The 13,463-nt window shown below is 44.7% G+C and overlaps 1 protein-coding gene and 1 non-coding gene across 2 annotated transcripts in view; one reads left to right on the top strand and one right to left on the bottom strand.

Moving 5' to 3' along the window:
• The window catches only part of Dnah10 (dynein axonemal heavy chain 10), a 204,718-nt gene extending 199,845 nt beyond the window's left edge, over nt 1-4,873 (bottom strand). The window contains exons 1-2 of the mRNA XM_045133057.1: nt 4,643-4,873; nt 1,386-1,452 (exon numbers count right to left, since the gene is read on the bottom strand). Coding sequence (XP_044988992.1) covers nt 1,386-1,452; nt 4,643-4,873 — 298 coding nt within the window. The remainder of the gene's footprint in view (nt 1-1,385; nt 1,453-4,642) is intronic.
• LOC123454391 lies at nt 1,668-1,793 on the top strand. The gene has a single exon (XR_006633356.1). It is a non-coding gene; the product is annotated as a small nucleolar RNA SNORA33 (small nucleolar RNA).
• Nucleotides 4,874-13,463: the final 8,590 nt, after the last annotated feature.

The raw sequence follows: 13,463 nt of genomic DNA, 5'->3' as shown, positions 1-13,463 counted from the left end.
CTAGTGTGCACACGTGCAAGTAAACATTTCTAAATGTCATCCTTTCTCCACTGGGGTTTTCACTCATGGGGGATGCCACCAGAGCAGTGTGTAAAAGTGCATTTGCAGCTACTTGCCATGGATAGTGGGTCAAGGAAAGCGGGAGCTCTTCTGCTCCCAGCCTCCCATTGTGGCTCTGGCTGGATGGTTCTGTGGTAGGGCTTCCCTGCGCATTGTATTTAAATTAACTAAGCCATTTATTTCTGTGGTGCTGGGGCTGAAACCTAAGGCCTCACACATGCTAAGCAAGTTCTGTCCACCAAAGTATACCTCGAGCCATTTTCTAGACTTTTTATTTTGAGAGAGTCTCACTAGGTTGCTCAGGCTGGCCTTGAACTTGCACTCCTCCTGCCTCAACTCTTCAGTAGCTGGGACTCTAGGCCTGTCCTCTGGGCCCAGCTTGTGCCTTTTCTGTGTCCTTGGCTGCACCTCTGATCTTCATGCACCAAATGCCAATAGCTCCACCCTCTACTTTTGGTGACCCAAACTGTCTCAGATGTGGTGCAGTGTCTCTTGAGGGCAGAACCACTCCCACTCGAGAAGAATGGCTGTAGACCACAGGGTCAAAGCCCGGCATTCGAGGCATGTGACCACTGTGAGAAACATCTCACAGCCTGCCCGGAGTCACGTGTCAGGGCTAATGCCCCAGCACCCTCTCTAGCTGAGACAGCAGAGGTGTCCTTGGCTTACAAGCACTCTGACATGACAAAGCATCTGGGGACATGGCAGCAGCTGAGGTGCATGGGAAGGGACAAAGCCCTATAGGATAGAGTATGGCACACATGCTCTTCACGAAGTTGACGGGCAAACCATGTGAGAGTGGGCATCTTATATTCTGCTCATCCTGGGTTCAACTGTGTCCCCCAACACTCCTGACCACAGAGTATGTCCTTATTTGAAAAGAGGGTCTTGAAGATGTAGAGTTAAGATGGGGTTTCACTGGAGTAGAGGGGCCCAGAACCCAATGCCTAGATAACAGAAAGAACAGGGAGACTCAGACACACAGGGAAGAGGCCATAAGATGAATCCAGGAAGATGACAATGATGCAGCCACAAGCCACTGGAAGCTGGGCAAGGCAAGTCAGTGTCCTCTTCAGAGCCTCTAGAGAGGACATGGCCTTGTGGACAGTGTGATTTGGACTTGTGGCCTTCAGACCTGTGAGGATATATTTCTGCTGTTTTCAGCAGCCCCATTGGTGGTCATCTATAACAGTTGCCCTGGGACCCTTGTGCACATATCTACCACTAACTCTGCAGCCTTACTGTGATTCTGGGTGAGCCATAAGCATCTACTCTGGAGCAAAGGCCTCCATAGATCTGCACCCCAAACCCCTCCAGACACCTACCTGGCCCTTTTTCCATGGCCTCGGCTTTCTGAGAATCAGTGTCTTCCTCTCCAGTCTCCTCTTCAGACTGGCCAAGCAGCTCATTGTCTTTATGGCCACAGGAATGGGAAAAAAATACAAAAGGTAATTCTTCACTGTGTGAAACCTCAGGCACCCTTGTGAAGTGAAAGGTGGGGAAGCACCATACAGAAGACTCACACATGGTATAGTAGTGCAAAAATACTGTGATGCCAGGGACAGCAAGGAGAGCCATGCCAATTCTGCCACAGACAAATGACATGAAAGCCAATTAATCTGCTTATATGAATGTGTTTATGCAAAACTTTAGAAACAGCTGGCACTAGTGATGCCATTTTAGGAAACTTAAGACAACTGAGGTCATTATGGTCCTTCAAAATGGCCGCAATATAATGTTGAAATGTCTTCATAAGACTTAATTAAAATTCTACTATCAATTATTCTAAAATTAATGAAACTTAAAAAAATTAATAAATTGCAGAAGAAAATGCACATGACCAACAAACAGGAAGAGGCTGTGGTCATGCACTATCAGTGTTTATCAACACTGTGGTTACTTAATTATGACTTAATCGTGCCAAGATGGGGAGGGGAGTGGGGAACACTGCCTTCCTGGCATGGCCCTCATGTTCATGAGCTTACAGGGACTCCAGATCTGCACAATATTGAGCCCAGCAACACTCCATCATGGATGATGGAGGACGGAATAAGGATCCCATCCCTCCTTGAGGCATTATTGGCAGTTAATGGTTGCTGGGGGCAGTGTTTGGAGAGGGTGTCAAGTAGAAGGACTAGTTGGGAAGAAGAAAGGGTTCAGAGAAGGGGAATGGGGAAAGAGAAGGCAAGGAGAGGTAATCGTGATCAAAATACCTTACATATATGTATAATATTGCCAATAATTTTTTTTGTTGTTTTGTCTTTCAAGGTAGGGTCTCATTCTACCTCAGGCTGACCTGGAATTCACTCTGCAGTCTCAGGGTGGCCTTGAACTCTCAGTGATCCTCCTACCTCTGCCTCCCCAGTGCTGGGATTAAAGGCATGTGCCACCATACCCAGTTGGTCAATGAATTTTTTTTAAAGCAACAAAATGGTTACAATGAGCCAGGCATGGTGACACTCCTAATAATTTCTTCACTCAGAAGGCTGAAGCAGGAAGATCAGGAGCTCAAGACCAGCTTAGGATACATGAAACCCTGTCTCAAAACAGGAAAAGAAAAAAAAATAGCTGGGTGTGGTGACACATACCTTTAATCCCAGCACTCGGGAGGCAGAGGTAGGAGGATTGTTATGAGTTCAAGGCCACCCTGAGAATACATAAGTGAATTCCAGGTCAGTCTGGGCTAGAGTGAGACCCTACCTTGAAACCCCCCCCAAAAAAAAAGAAGGAAAAAAAGGTACAAAATGATGAGACAGTCAGTAGGTCGAGATTGACAGACATGTGAGAAAGGGTCTGGCAGGACACACACTAAGCCAACGAGAGTGACTCATGTGCAGATAGGACTATTTAAGACTGGGGCTTAAGGAATGCTGACATGTCACTTTTCTACTTTTTATTTTACACAGTTCTGTCATAGGAACTTCTAAGAGAACATGGGGCTGTTTGCCTAACAGGAAGTAGATGGCTAAGTGACCTTTGCCGGGCAGTCACATGTGATTCAAGGTCCACATGTGTGTGCCCATAGCACCTGAACTGCGTTGGCTGCTGCAGGTGTGGGTCCCTGCCCCTCCTGGCCCCAACTTTTCACTTCAGCTGGGAGCAGAGAGTCTTGACCAGGAGGCAGAAAGAAGAGGAAAAATGAGTTTCATGGGCTGGCCCTGCAGCAGTTCTTTGGATGGACCACAGAGAGCAATGACAGAATCCCAATAAAACTGTCCCCAACTCCTTCATAAATAGTGGATGACTTCCTGAAATGTACAGTTGGGGAGGAGGTCCCTTCATCCACTTCTGACCATTCAGGTGCCTCCAAGATGGGTGACTCCAAGATTTTTAGAGGCAACACCTCAACACTCTCACCACATGCTGACAGTGGACAAGAGCCAGAAAAAAGACACCGTGTGTGGAGAGTTCTGAGTGCCTTCTGGAGGGGCCGGGAACTATCGAGAGACCCTCTGAGGTGAGCAGGCAGCCAAGCGGCATGAGTATGGAGAGCAGGCAATAGCCAGAGCAGGAGAGACGCATAAGTGACACCCAGTTGTTAAGGTCTGCGTAGTTTTATAGTGTTGTTGTTTTGTTTGGTTCAAGGTAGGGTCCCACTCCATCCAGGCTGAACTGGAATTCACTCTGTAGTCCTAGGCTGGCCTTGAACTCACAGCAATCCTTTTACTTCTGCCTCCCCAGTGCTAGGATTAAAGGTGTGCACCACCACACCCCGCAGGTTTTTTCACTGTTGTGCTTTTTTTTTTTTTTTTTTTTTTTTTTTTTTTCGAGGTAGGGTCTCACTCTACCCCAGGCTGACCTGGAATTCACTATGTAATCTTAGGATGGCCGCAAACTCATGGCAATCCTCCTACCACTGCTTCCCAAGTACTGAGATTAAAGGCATGTGCCACAACACCAGACTAAAATAAAATATTAAAAAATAAAATAAAATCTGGTATGGTGGTGCATGCCTTTAATCCCAGCCCTTGGGAAGTAGAGGTATGGGTTCAAGGCCAGCCAAAGACTACATAATGAATTCCAGGTCAACCTGGGATAGAGTGAGACTCTAACTCAAAACAAACACACACACACACACACACACACACAGAGAGAGAGAGAGAGAGAGAGAGAGAGAGAGAGAGAGAGAGAGAGAGAGAGAGAGGATGCATACTTGTAATCTTAGCACTCAAGAGGCTGAAGCAGAGAACTACAGGTTTGAAGCCAGCCTTGGCTACATAGTATGATCCTGTGTCCCAAAATGCAAAAATTCTAAAAGTCACAATAATTTGTTTTCCAGGTAGGGTCTCACTCTAGCCCAGGCTGACCTGGAACTTACTCTGTAGTTTCAGGTTGGCCTCAAACTCACAGCCGTCCTCCTACCTCTGCCTCCGCAGTGCTGGGGTTGGTTAATAAATATACTCTTGAAGTCTCCCTGGCACCATACCCCAACCCCATACAAGGGCTGTAGGGCACCCAAAAGTCCTGCATAGTAAAAGGCCAGCACAGGAGGCTGGTCATACAGGCCGTGACATCCGGGACGCCCCAGCCCTGTCCCAGTTCCCTCTTGCTGGAGGGCAAAGGCCACAGGACTGAGCCCGGCCGCTGGGCGCAGCTCACCCATCTCCTCCTCCACCTCCTCTGGCACCAGGGCGCGGTAGAAGAAGATCGTGGAGGCGCACTCCTCTTCGCTCATCTGGTTGAGAAAGTGCAGGACGACCTCCTCCCCCTCGCCGTCATCGCGGTTCATCAGGTCCTCGAATAGCTGCGGGTCCGAGAGGTCCAAGGCGGCGTTCACGCGGTCACGCATCCACAGCACCCGAAGGTCGTCCATGCCGCGGCCGCGGGCCCGGGAGCCAGGCTCCGGGAGGACCGAGCTCCGGAAAGACCGAGCGGGGACCCAGGAGGGCGTCCGTGGCAACGGTGCCCTTAGCTACAGGCTCCCAGCAACGGCGCCGGCGCGTGTCCGTGAGCTTCTCCTCGCGGGGGGCGCCCGAGAGCCGGCTAGAGGGAGGAACAGCCCCGCGGGCTTGCGGAGCGGCCCCAGGTCCCTGGCTTCCCAGCCAAGCTGGAGCACACGAGAGCCACACGTTCGCGTCCTACAGAGACATGTCATTAGCCAAAGGAAGCTGGCGGGATGGTGCCGATTTGTCAGCTTCGGTGGAAACGAAGCTGGTAAAGTCCTGCATCCCGCGAGGCTGAGCGGAGGAACCTAGTTTTGTTGAATCCCCTTGTCAAGTAGCAAGTGGAATTTTCCGAGATTTCCCTCTTTTTTTTTTTCTTTTTCATATTTTGTTTATATTTTTAATTTTTATTAACATTTACCATGATTATAAAAAAAATCCCATGGTAATTCCTTCCCTCCCCCCCCCCCACACTTTCCCCTTTGAAATTCTATTCTCCATCATATTACCTCCCCATCTCAATCACTGTACTTACATATATACAATATCAACCTATTAAGTATCCTCCTCCCTTCCTTTCTCTCCCCTTTATATCTCCTTTTTAACTTACTGGCCTCTGCTACTAAGTATTTTCATTCTCACGCAGAAGTCCAATCATCTGTAGCTAGGATCCACATGAGAGAGAACATGTGGCGCTTGGCCTTCTGGGCCTGGGTTACCTCACTTAGTATAATCCTTTCCAGGTCCATCCATTTTTCTGCAAATTTCATAACTTCATTTTTCTTTACCGCTGAGTAGAACTCCATTGTATAAATGTGCCACATCTTCATTATCCACTCATCAGTTGAGGGACATCTAGGCTGGTTCCATTTCCCAGCTATTATAAATTGAGCAGCAATAAACATGGTTGAGCACGTACTTCTAAGAAAATGAGATGAGTCCTTAGGATATATGCCTAGGAGTGCTATAGTTGGGTCATGTGGTAGATCAATCTTTAGCTGTTTTAGGAACCTCCACACTGATTTCCACAGTGGCTGGACCACATTGCATTCCCACCAACAGTGTAGAAGGGTTCCTCTTTTTCCACATCCCCGCCAACATTTATGATCATTTGTTTTCATGATGGTGGCCAATCTGAAAGGAGTGAGATGGAATTTCAATGTAGTTTTAGTCTGCATTTCCCTGATAACTAGTGATGTAGAACATTTTTTAGATGCTTATATGCCATTCGTATTTCTTCCTTTAAGAATGCTCTATTTCGCTCCATAGCCCATTTTTTGATTGGTTTGTTTGATTCCTTATTATTTAACTTTTTGAATTCTTTGTATATCCTAGATATTAATCCTCTATCAGATATATAGCTGGCAAAGATTTTTTCCCATTCTGTAGGTTGCCTCTTTGCTTTTTTCACTGTGTCCTTTGCAGTACAAAATCTTTGTAATTTCATTAGGTCCCAGTGATTAATCTGTGGTTTTATTGCCTGAGCAATTGGGGTTGTATTCAGAAAGTCTTTGCCAAGACCAACATGTTGAAGGGTTTCCCCTACTTTTTCCTCTAGCAGTTTCAGAGTCTCAGGTCTGATGTTAAGGTCTTTAATCCATTTGGACTTAATTCTTGTGCATGGTGAGAGAGAAGAATCTATTTTCATCCTTCTGCAGATATATATCCAGTTTTCCCAACACCATTTGCTGAAGAGGCTGTCTTTTCTCCAATGAGTATTTTTGGCATTTTTATTGAATATCAGGTGGCTATAGCTACCTGGACTTACATCTGGGTCCTCTATTCTGTTCCACTGATCTACATGTCTGTTTTTGTGCCAGTACCACACTGTTTTTGTTACTATGGCTCTGTAGTATAGGTTAAAATCAGATATGTATATATATATATATATATATTTTTTTTTTTTTGTCTGTAAAAGAATTCAAGTTTCCTGGGCTGGAGAGGTGGCTTAGCGGTTAAGGCGCTTGCCGGCAAAGCCAAAAGAACCCAGTTCTATGCTCACATAAGCCAGACACACAAGGTAGTGCATACGTCTGGAGTTCGTTTGCAGTGGCTGGAGGCCCTGGTGCACCCATTCTCTGCCTCTCTCTCCAATAAATGAAAATAATTTTTTAAAATTTGTATTTGAAAGCATCACTTTAAATATTTTGTAAGTTTGCATTACATCACAACAGATATGCAGCTGCCAATTATAGAAAACGCAAAACTGTTTCTGTGATCCAAACACAAATATCCCTTTCTTCAGAATAAAGTCAAAGCTATTATGCTTGAAATGTTAAAACACCAAAACACTTTAAGAAAACTCTACATGTTTAAGAAAAAGGTATTTCTGTTTTCATTTTCTATTCTTGGCCAAAATTTTAATTCCTTCCAGAGTGGAACCAAAACTTCCTGAATCCCTTCAGTGTCACCCAACACTTAAACTTCTATTTCTGGATTTAAAAAATCCAAGCACAGGCTGAAGAGATGGTTTAGTCATTAATGTGCTTGCCTCCAAAGCCATAGGACCTAGGTTCTTTCCTCAGAGCCCACATAAAGCCAAATGCGCAAGATGACCCATGCATCTGGAGTTTGATTGCAGCAGCGAGAGACCCCATTGTGCTTTTTCTATCTGCCTCTTTCTCTCTCTCAAAAAGAACTTTTTTAATCCAATCACAAATGAGCTGGGAAATTCGATCACGGTTTTTTACTTCAAACATCTTTTCCAAAATTTTAACAGTACACCAACTTTTCCTCTATAATCTTCATCTAGAACACCAGCTCTATCAAGTGTTTTACAGCCAAGCCAGAAGGTGGCGCTACTCTTCCATAGCATCCAGGAGGAACAGCACTCTGAATGTCTCTTTGCACAATGACTTCCTCCATAGGGGAACCATATAATCAATCAAGACACTGTACAGGTCATACCGCACAGCGCAGGCGGAGCCACAGGTGGGTGTGCTCCAAGAGGCATCCTCCAGCTTGCTTGCTGGAGGATCAGGGGGGAGCAACAGCCACTTACAGCCAAAATCCAGAGGTTTCTTTTATTATTTTTTTAATTTTGTTTTTTGAGGGCGGGGTCTTACTCTAGCCCAGGCTGATTGGGAATTCACTATGTATGTAGTTTTAGGGTGGCCTCAGACTCACAAAGATCCTCCTACCTCTGCCTCCCAAGTGCTGGGATTTAATGCGTGTGCCACCACAGCCAGCTTTAAAAAAAAAAAATTGACAGAGGAAGAGGCAGATTAGAGAAAGAATGGGCGTACCAAGGCCTTTAGCTGGTGCAAATGAACTCTAGAGGCATGTGCCATCTTGTGTATCTGGTTTATGTGTGTTCTGGGGAATCAAATCTGGATCCTTTGGCTTTACAGTCAGCATCTTAACCCAATAAGCCATCTCTCTATCCTCTGAAGTTTCTTAGGATGTTCCACCAAAGCTCAGCCTCATGGGTGTCCATGGGGAAGCACTTCACCATACTGCCTTGTTTCCACCACCTTTTTTTGTTGTTGTTTTTTTTTTCGAGGTAGGGTCTCGCTCTAGTCCAGGCTGACCTGGAATTCACTATGTAGCCTTAGGGTGGTCTCAAACTCACAGCAATCCTCTTACCTCTGCCTCCCAAGTGCTGGGATTAAAGGCATGTGCCACCATGCCCAGCTCCACCACCTTGAACTACATCTGAGCTGTGCCTGGTATGCATAGCTCTTATTTTCCAAAATGGCTCAAGCACTAAGAAGTCTGACTACTCAATCGTCAACCTTGTGAAAGTTACTTATGTTACAGTCCATGCCTTATTTTTTTAAATTGATTACTTTAGAGAGACAAAGACAGAGTATGGGCCAGAGTGAGCATGGGTGCAGCAGGATCTCCAGCCACTGCAAACAAACTCCAGACATATGCACCACTTTAGGCATCTGCATTACATGGGTACTGGGGAAGCATACCTAGATCAGCAGGCATTGCAAACAAGTACCTTTAACTGATGAGCCATTTCTCCAGCCCTGTGTCTTGTTTAAATGACTGCAAATGGAACATCAAGGCCAAGATGTCATTATAAAAACCCTATTCCAAAACAAGCTGGACAGTGCACATATGAGGTCCCTAGTACTGAGGAGACTGAGGCAAGATTACAAGTTCAAGGTCAGCAGCCAGGGCAAGAATGAGACTATCTATCTATGCTTATACCTGTCTCAGAAAGAGGACAGAGGGCCAGGCATGGTGGCATACACCTTTAATCCCAGCACTCAGGAGGCAGAGGGAGGAGGACCACCATGAGTTCGAGGGCACCTTGACACTACACAGTGAATTCCAGGTCAGCCTGGACTAGAGTGAAACAGTACCTTGAAAAAGAGAGAGATTATAATCATGGAAAATGTTAATAAAAATTAAATAAATAAAAAAAGAAAAAGAAACATAAACCCTTGGAGAGAGAGAGGTGTGTGCATTCTACAAAATGATGAGTTTTACTCTGATATCTTTATACAGGCATGGCATGTAATCTAGTCATATTCACCCATATTACTCTCCTGCTAGTCTCTTTTCTCTTCCAAGATAAACTTGCTATTCTCATGATCTCATGATACACACAGAACACACACACACACTTGTTTTTTGTTTTTTTTGAAACAGTCTCTCTCTGTACTCAGACTGGCCTGGAAATCATCATGTAGTCCTTGAACTCAGGGTTATCCTCCTACCTCCACATCCCAATTGCTGGAATTATAGGCATGATCTACCATCACAGCACTAATGTTTTTTTAAAGTCGAGATTCTAGATATAAGAGAAAGCATGCAATATTTGTCTTTCTACAAAAGCAATCTCTTTAAAGAATGGTTCTATAAAACTGTAAAACTGGATCCCAATCTCTCAGCCTATACAAAAATCATTTCAAAATGGATTAAAGGAGGGTTTTAGCAATAAAGGAGTGTCATTGTAATCTCCAATCTCCTTTGTGGTAGTCAACTTTCATAGAAACACACACACCCAGTGCCCTGTGATTTCCTTATCCCACATTTAGCTCTGGGCTGAGCTCTGATTCTTCTAAGCGGATCAATACATCACATACCCCTGGCTGTCATGATTGTTTCCAAGGGGAGCCTTTCACACTGATGTCATAAACACCTAACTTCTCATCAGCTTTCAGGAGCAGGAAGATTTGGGGATAACATGACTTCTGAGTAAGCCACTAGGAAATCCTCTTCACTGTGTGAGTTTGACTCTTAATTCTGTCAAGCTAATTTAAAGTACCTTGTTTTCTATATCTCCAAAATAGAGATAATTATCCTACCAACATTAGGATTCTGTAGGTAAAACAATCAGAGCAATAGCTGACATGGTACTTGTTAGATGCCACCTGTTAATACGACTAATCCTTATATTACCAGTTATCATCTGGGGGCAATAGCAAACACCTATAACCTCAGTACTGGCGGGGGGGACTGCAACAGGAGGACTGTGAGTTTGAGGTAAGCCTGGACTACAGAGCAAGTTCAAGACCAGCTTGGGTTACATAGCAGGACCTTATCTCAAAAAACTAAAACACCAGTTATTGACTGAATTAGATTTATACATTTTTACTTAAGCTAGTTTGACCTCAAATTCCTGCCTCATGTAATATTAAAAAGTACTAACAAGTATAGATACCATAGAGATGATACAGAATTATTTCTCTCCCATTTCTGGAGATGTACATGTATGTGTCACATGTGATGCTACCTGGAGGAAAGGCCAGCTTACAGACCAAAGAGACAAATCAAAGCATGTGTAGTAAATACATGTCCTCTTTTGCATGAAGCATGATCCTTTCCATAGTGACTGTGCCTCACCTGTGTATAGCGTGATGCTGGCTCTCAAAGCACCTGGAAAACGTGGTAAAATACAAGTTACTGGTCCTCAAAAAAAAAAAAAAAGTAAAAAGAGGGAGGGAGGGAAGGAGGACGGACAGAGGAGCATCATCCAAGTGTGAGTGTTCAATTCCTATCACAGAGGGCAAGTCTATGGGATATAACCCCTCTGGGTGCTGTATCTGAGCATATCACAGGCCCTGTCCGCCCTGATAGAATGAAGTGAAATTCTACTTGACTCGAGTCTTGGGTCTTGTTTTAGGAGTGCTAACATATGACAGTAACTGTCAGAAAATATGGCTGTCATGACATTTGTCTTCAGGAAAATAAACACACTGATCATTGCTCCTCTGGGTAGTTGCTAGCAGGGGAATAAAGGTCTTAAAAAGCTGTATGCACAAGTAAAGCAAGCACAAGGCCCTGGGTTCTATCTCTAGCACTGCATAAACTTGGTGTAGTGATATCTGTAATGGCAGGAGGATCAGAAGTTCAAGGTTATCTTAATAGTGAGTTTGAGGCCAGCATGGGCTATATGAATCCATCTCAAACCAAAAAATTATATACACACAAGGAAACCTACTTTTTTGGACAATAGCACACACCCAGACACCATAGTTGCTAGAAAAATTTTAGTGCCAGGGAAGGGATACCTTCCAGTGAGCTGTTGGGCGGGGGAGGGGGGTCCTTGATACCCCTTAAACATTACAGGCCATTGACGAGGCTCTTGGTTTCCTACTAGGAATAGATGACAAGACCCTATTGCTGAAGACTGCACATACTTGGGCTGCAAGGCCACTGAGAAATCCTGCTGGAGCTGAGCTGAAATCTCTTCCCTGTAGACCAACTGACAGCTGGAAAAAAAGCTATGCTATATGCAGTTCCATGGGAGAGAAATCATCAGTGGTGATACTCAGCAATGGACACTGCAAGCCTGAAAATTTGGCCAGCTAGGCCAAATGAGCCAACAGGTGTAATAATGGCATGTCTGTTATGGAGGAAACCAACCACTCACTAATTGGACTGGAGGCCCGCTCCATGGGAGAGAACACATGCCTAATACTGAAAACCTATGGTGGGGAAAGTCATGAGCCCTAGGGGTGTAACATCTGCTGGTATCTGGCTAAATGTGTATACTATGCTCACCAAACTGCCCAGTAAACACTTCTCTTAATGTTCATACCCATATATTAATGCTACTCTTTTGGTTTGAAAAGCTTTTTTTCACTTTTTATTGACAACTTCCAGAATTGTACACAATATCCCATAATTCCCTCCCACCCCCACTTTCCCCTTTGAAACTCCACTCTCCATCATATCCCCTTCCCCTCTCAGTCAGTGGCTCTTTTACTATGATATCATTATCTTTTCCTCCTATTATGATGATCTTGTGTAGGAAGTGTAAGGCGCTGTGAGGTCATGGATATCCAGGCCATATTTTGTGTCTGGTGGATCACGTTGTAAGGAGTCCTACTCTTCCTTTGGCTCTTACCTTCTTTCTGCCACCTCTTCCACAATGGACCCTGAGCCTTGGAAAGTTAAGATGAGATATTTCAGTGCTGAGCACTCCTCTGTCTAGAAAAGCTATTCTTTTCAGATGGCAGTGACCTTAGGATGACTCAGAGGGTACCATCGTGCTGAGAAGTGACAGAGTGCTCAGCACTGAAACATCTCTACCACACCTTCCAAGGCTCAAGGTCCACTGCGGAAGAGGTGGCAGGAAGAACCTAAGAGCCAAAGGAAGGGCAGGACTCCTTACAACCATGTACTCTTCCAGATACAAAACGGCCTGGATATCCATGACCTCACAGTGCCTGACACTACTACACAAGACCAGTATAATAGGAGGAAAAGATGACGACTTCAAAATAAAAGACAAAGAGAAGGAAGGGGTATGATGGAAAGTAGAGCTGCAAAGGGGAAAGTGGGGAGAGAATTACCAGACTATAATTGTGGAAATTGTCAATAAACAATAAATAATAAAATTATATACACACTAGGTTCTAACAAGTAGCTTGAAAACAAAGTAGTCACAGCAACATGAGCAGCAACTGCTTTATAAGGAAGTGAAATTTCCCCTGGCATCTAAGACACCATTATAACAACTATATTTCCAAACAGCTATTTTCACAAATATTAACACATTCTTATTTTTCTAGATAGGGTCTCACTCTAGCCCAGGCTAACTTGGAATTTCAATGTGTAGTCTCAAGCTGACCTAAAACTCATAATGATCCTACCTCAGCCCCGAGTGCTGGGATTAAAGGTGTGCACCATCATGCCTGACCTAATCTACTTTACTTTTTAATTTGAGAGAGAGGCAGAGAGAATGAGAATGGGTACACCAGGGCTTCCAGATGCTACATACAAACTCCAGATGAATGTGCCACCTTGTGCATCTGGCTTATGTGAGTTCTAGGGAATCAAACTTGAGTCCTTTGGCTTTGCAGGCAAGTGCCTTAACCACTAAGCCATCTCTCCAGACCTAATCCATTCTTTAAAAAATTGTGTTTATTTATTTGAGAAAAAGTGGGAGGGAGAAATAAAGGGAGAGAATGGGCATGCCAAGGCCTCCAGCCACTGCAAATGAACTCCAGATGCATGCACCACCTTGTGCATCTGGCTCACGTGGATCCCGGGGAAATGAACTTGGGTCCTTTGGCTTTGCAGGCAGGTGCCTTAACCACTAAGCCATCTCTTCAT

This window comes from Jaculus jaculus, chromosome 13 (genome assembly GCF_020740685.1).
Source record: "Jaculus jaculus isolate mJacJac1 chromosome 13, mJacJac1.mat.Y.cur, whole genome shotgun sequence".
Lineage (NCBI taxonomy): Eukaryota > Metazoa > Chordata > Mammalia > Rodentia > Dipodidae > Jaculus > Jaculus jaculus.
Note: the sequence above shows the minus strand (reverse complement) of the source record. Positions and strands in the feature narration are given on the sequence as shown.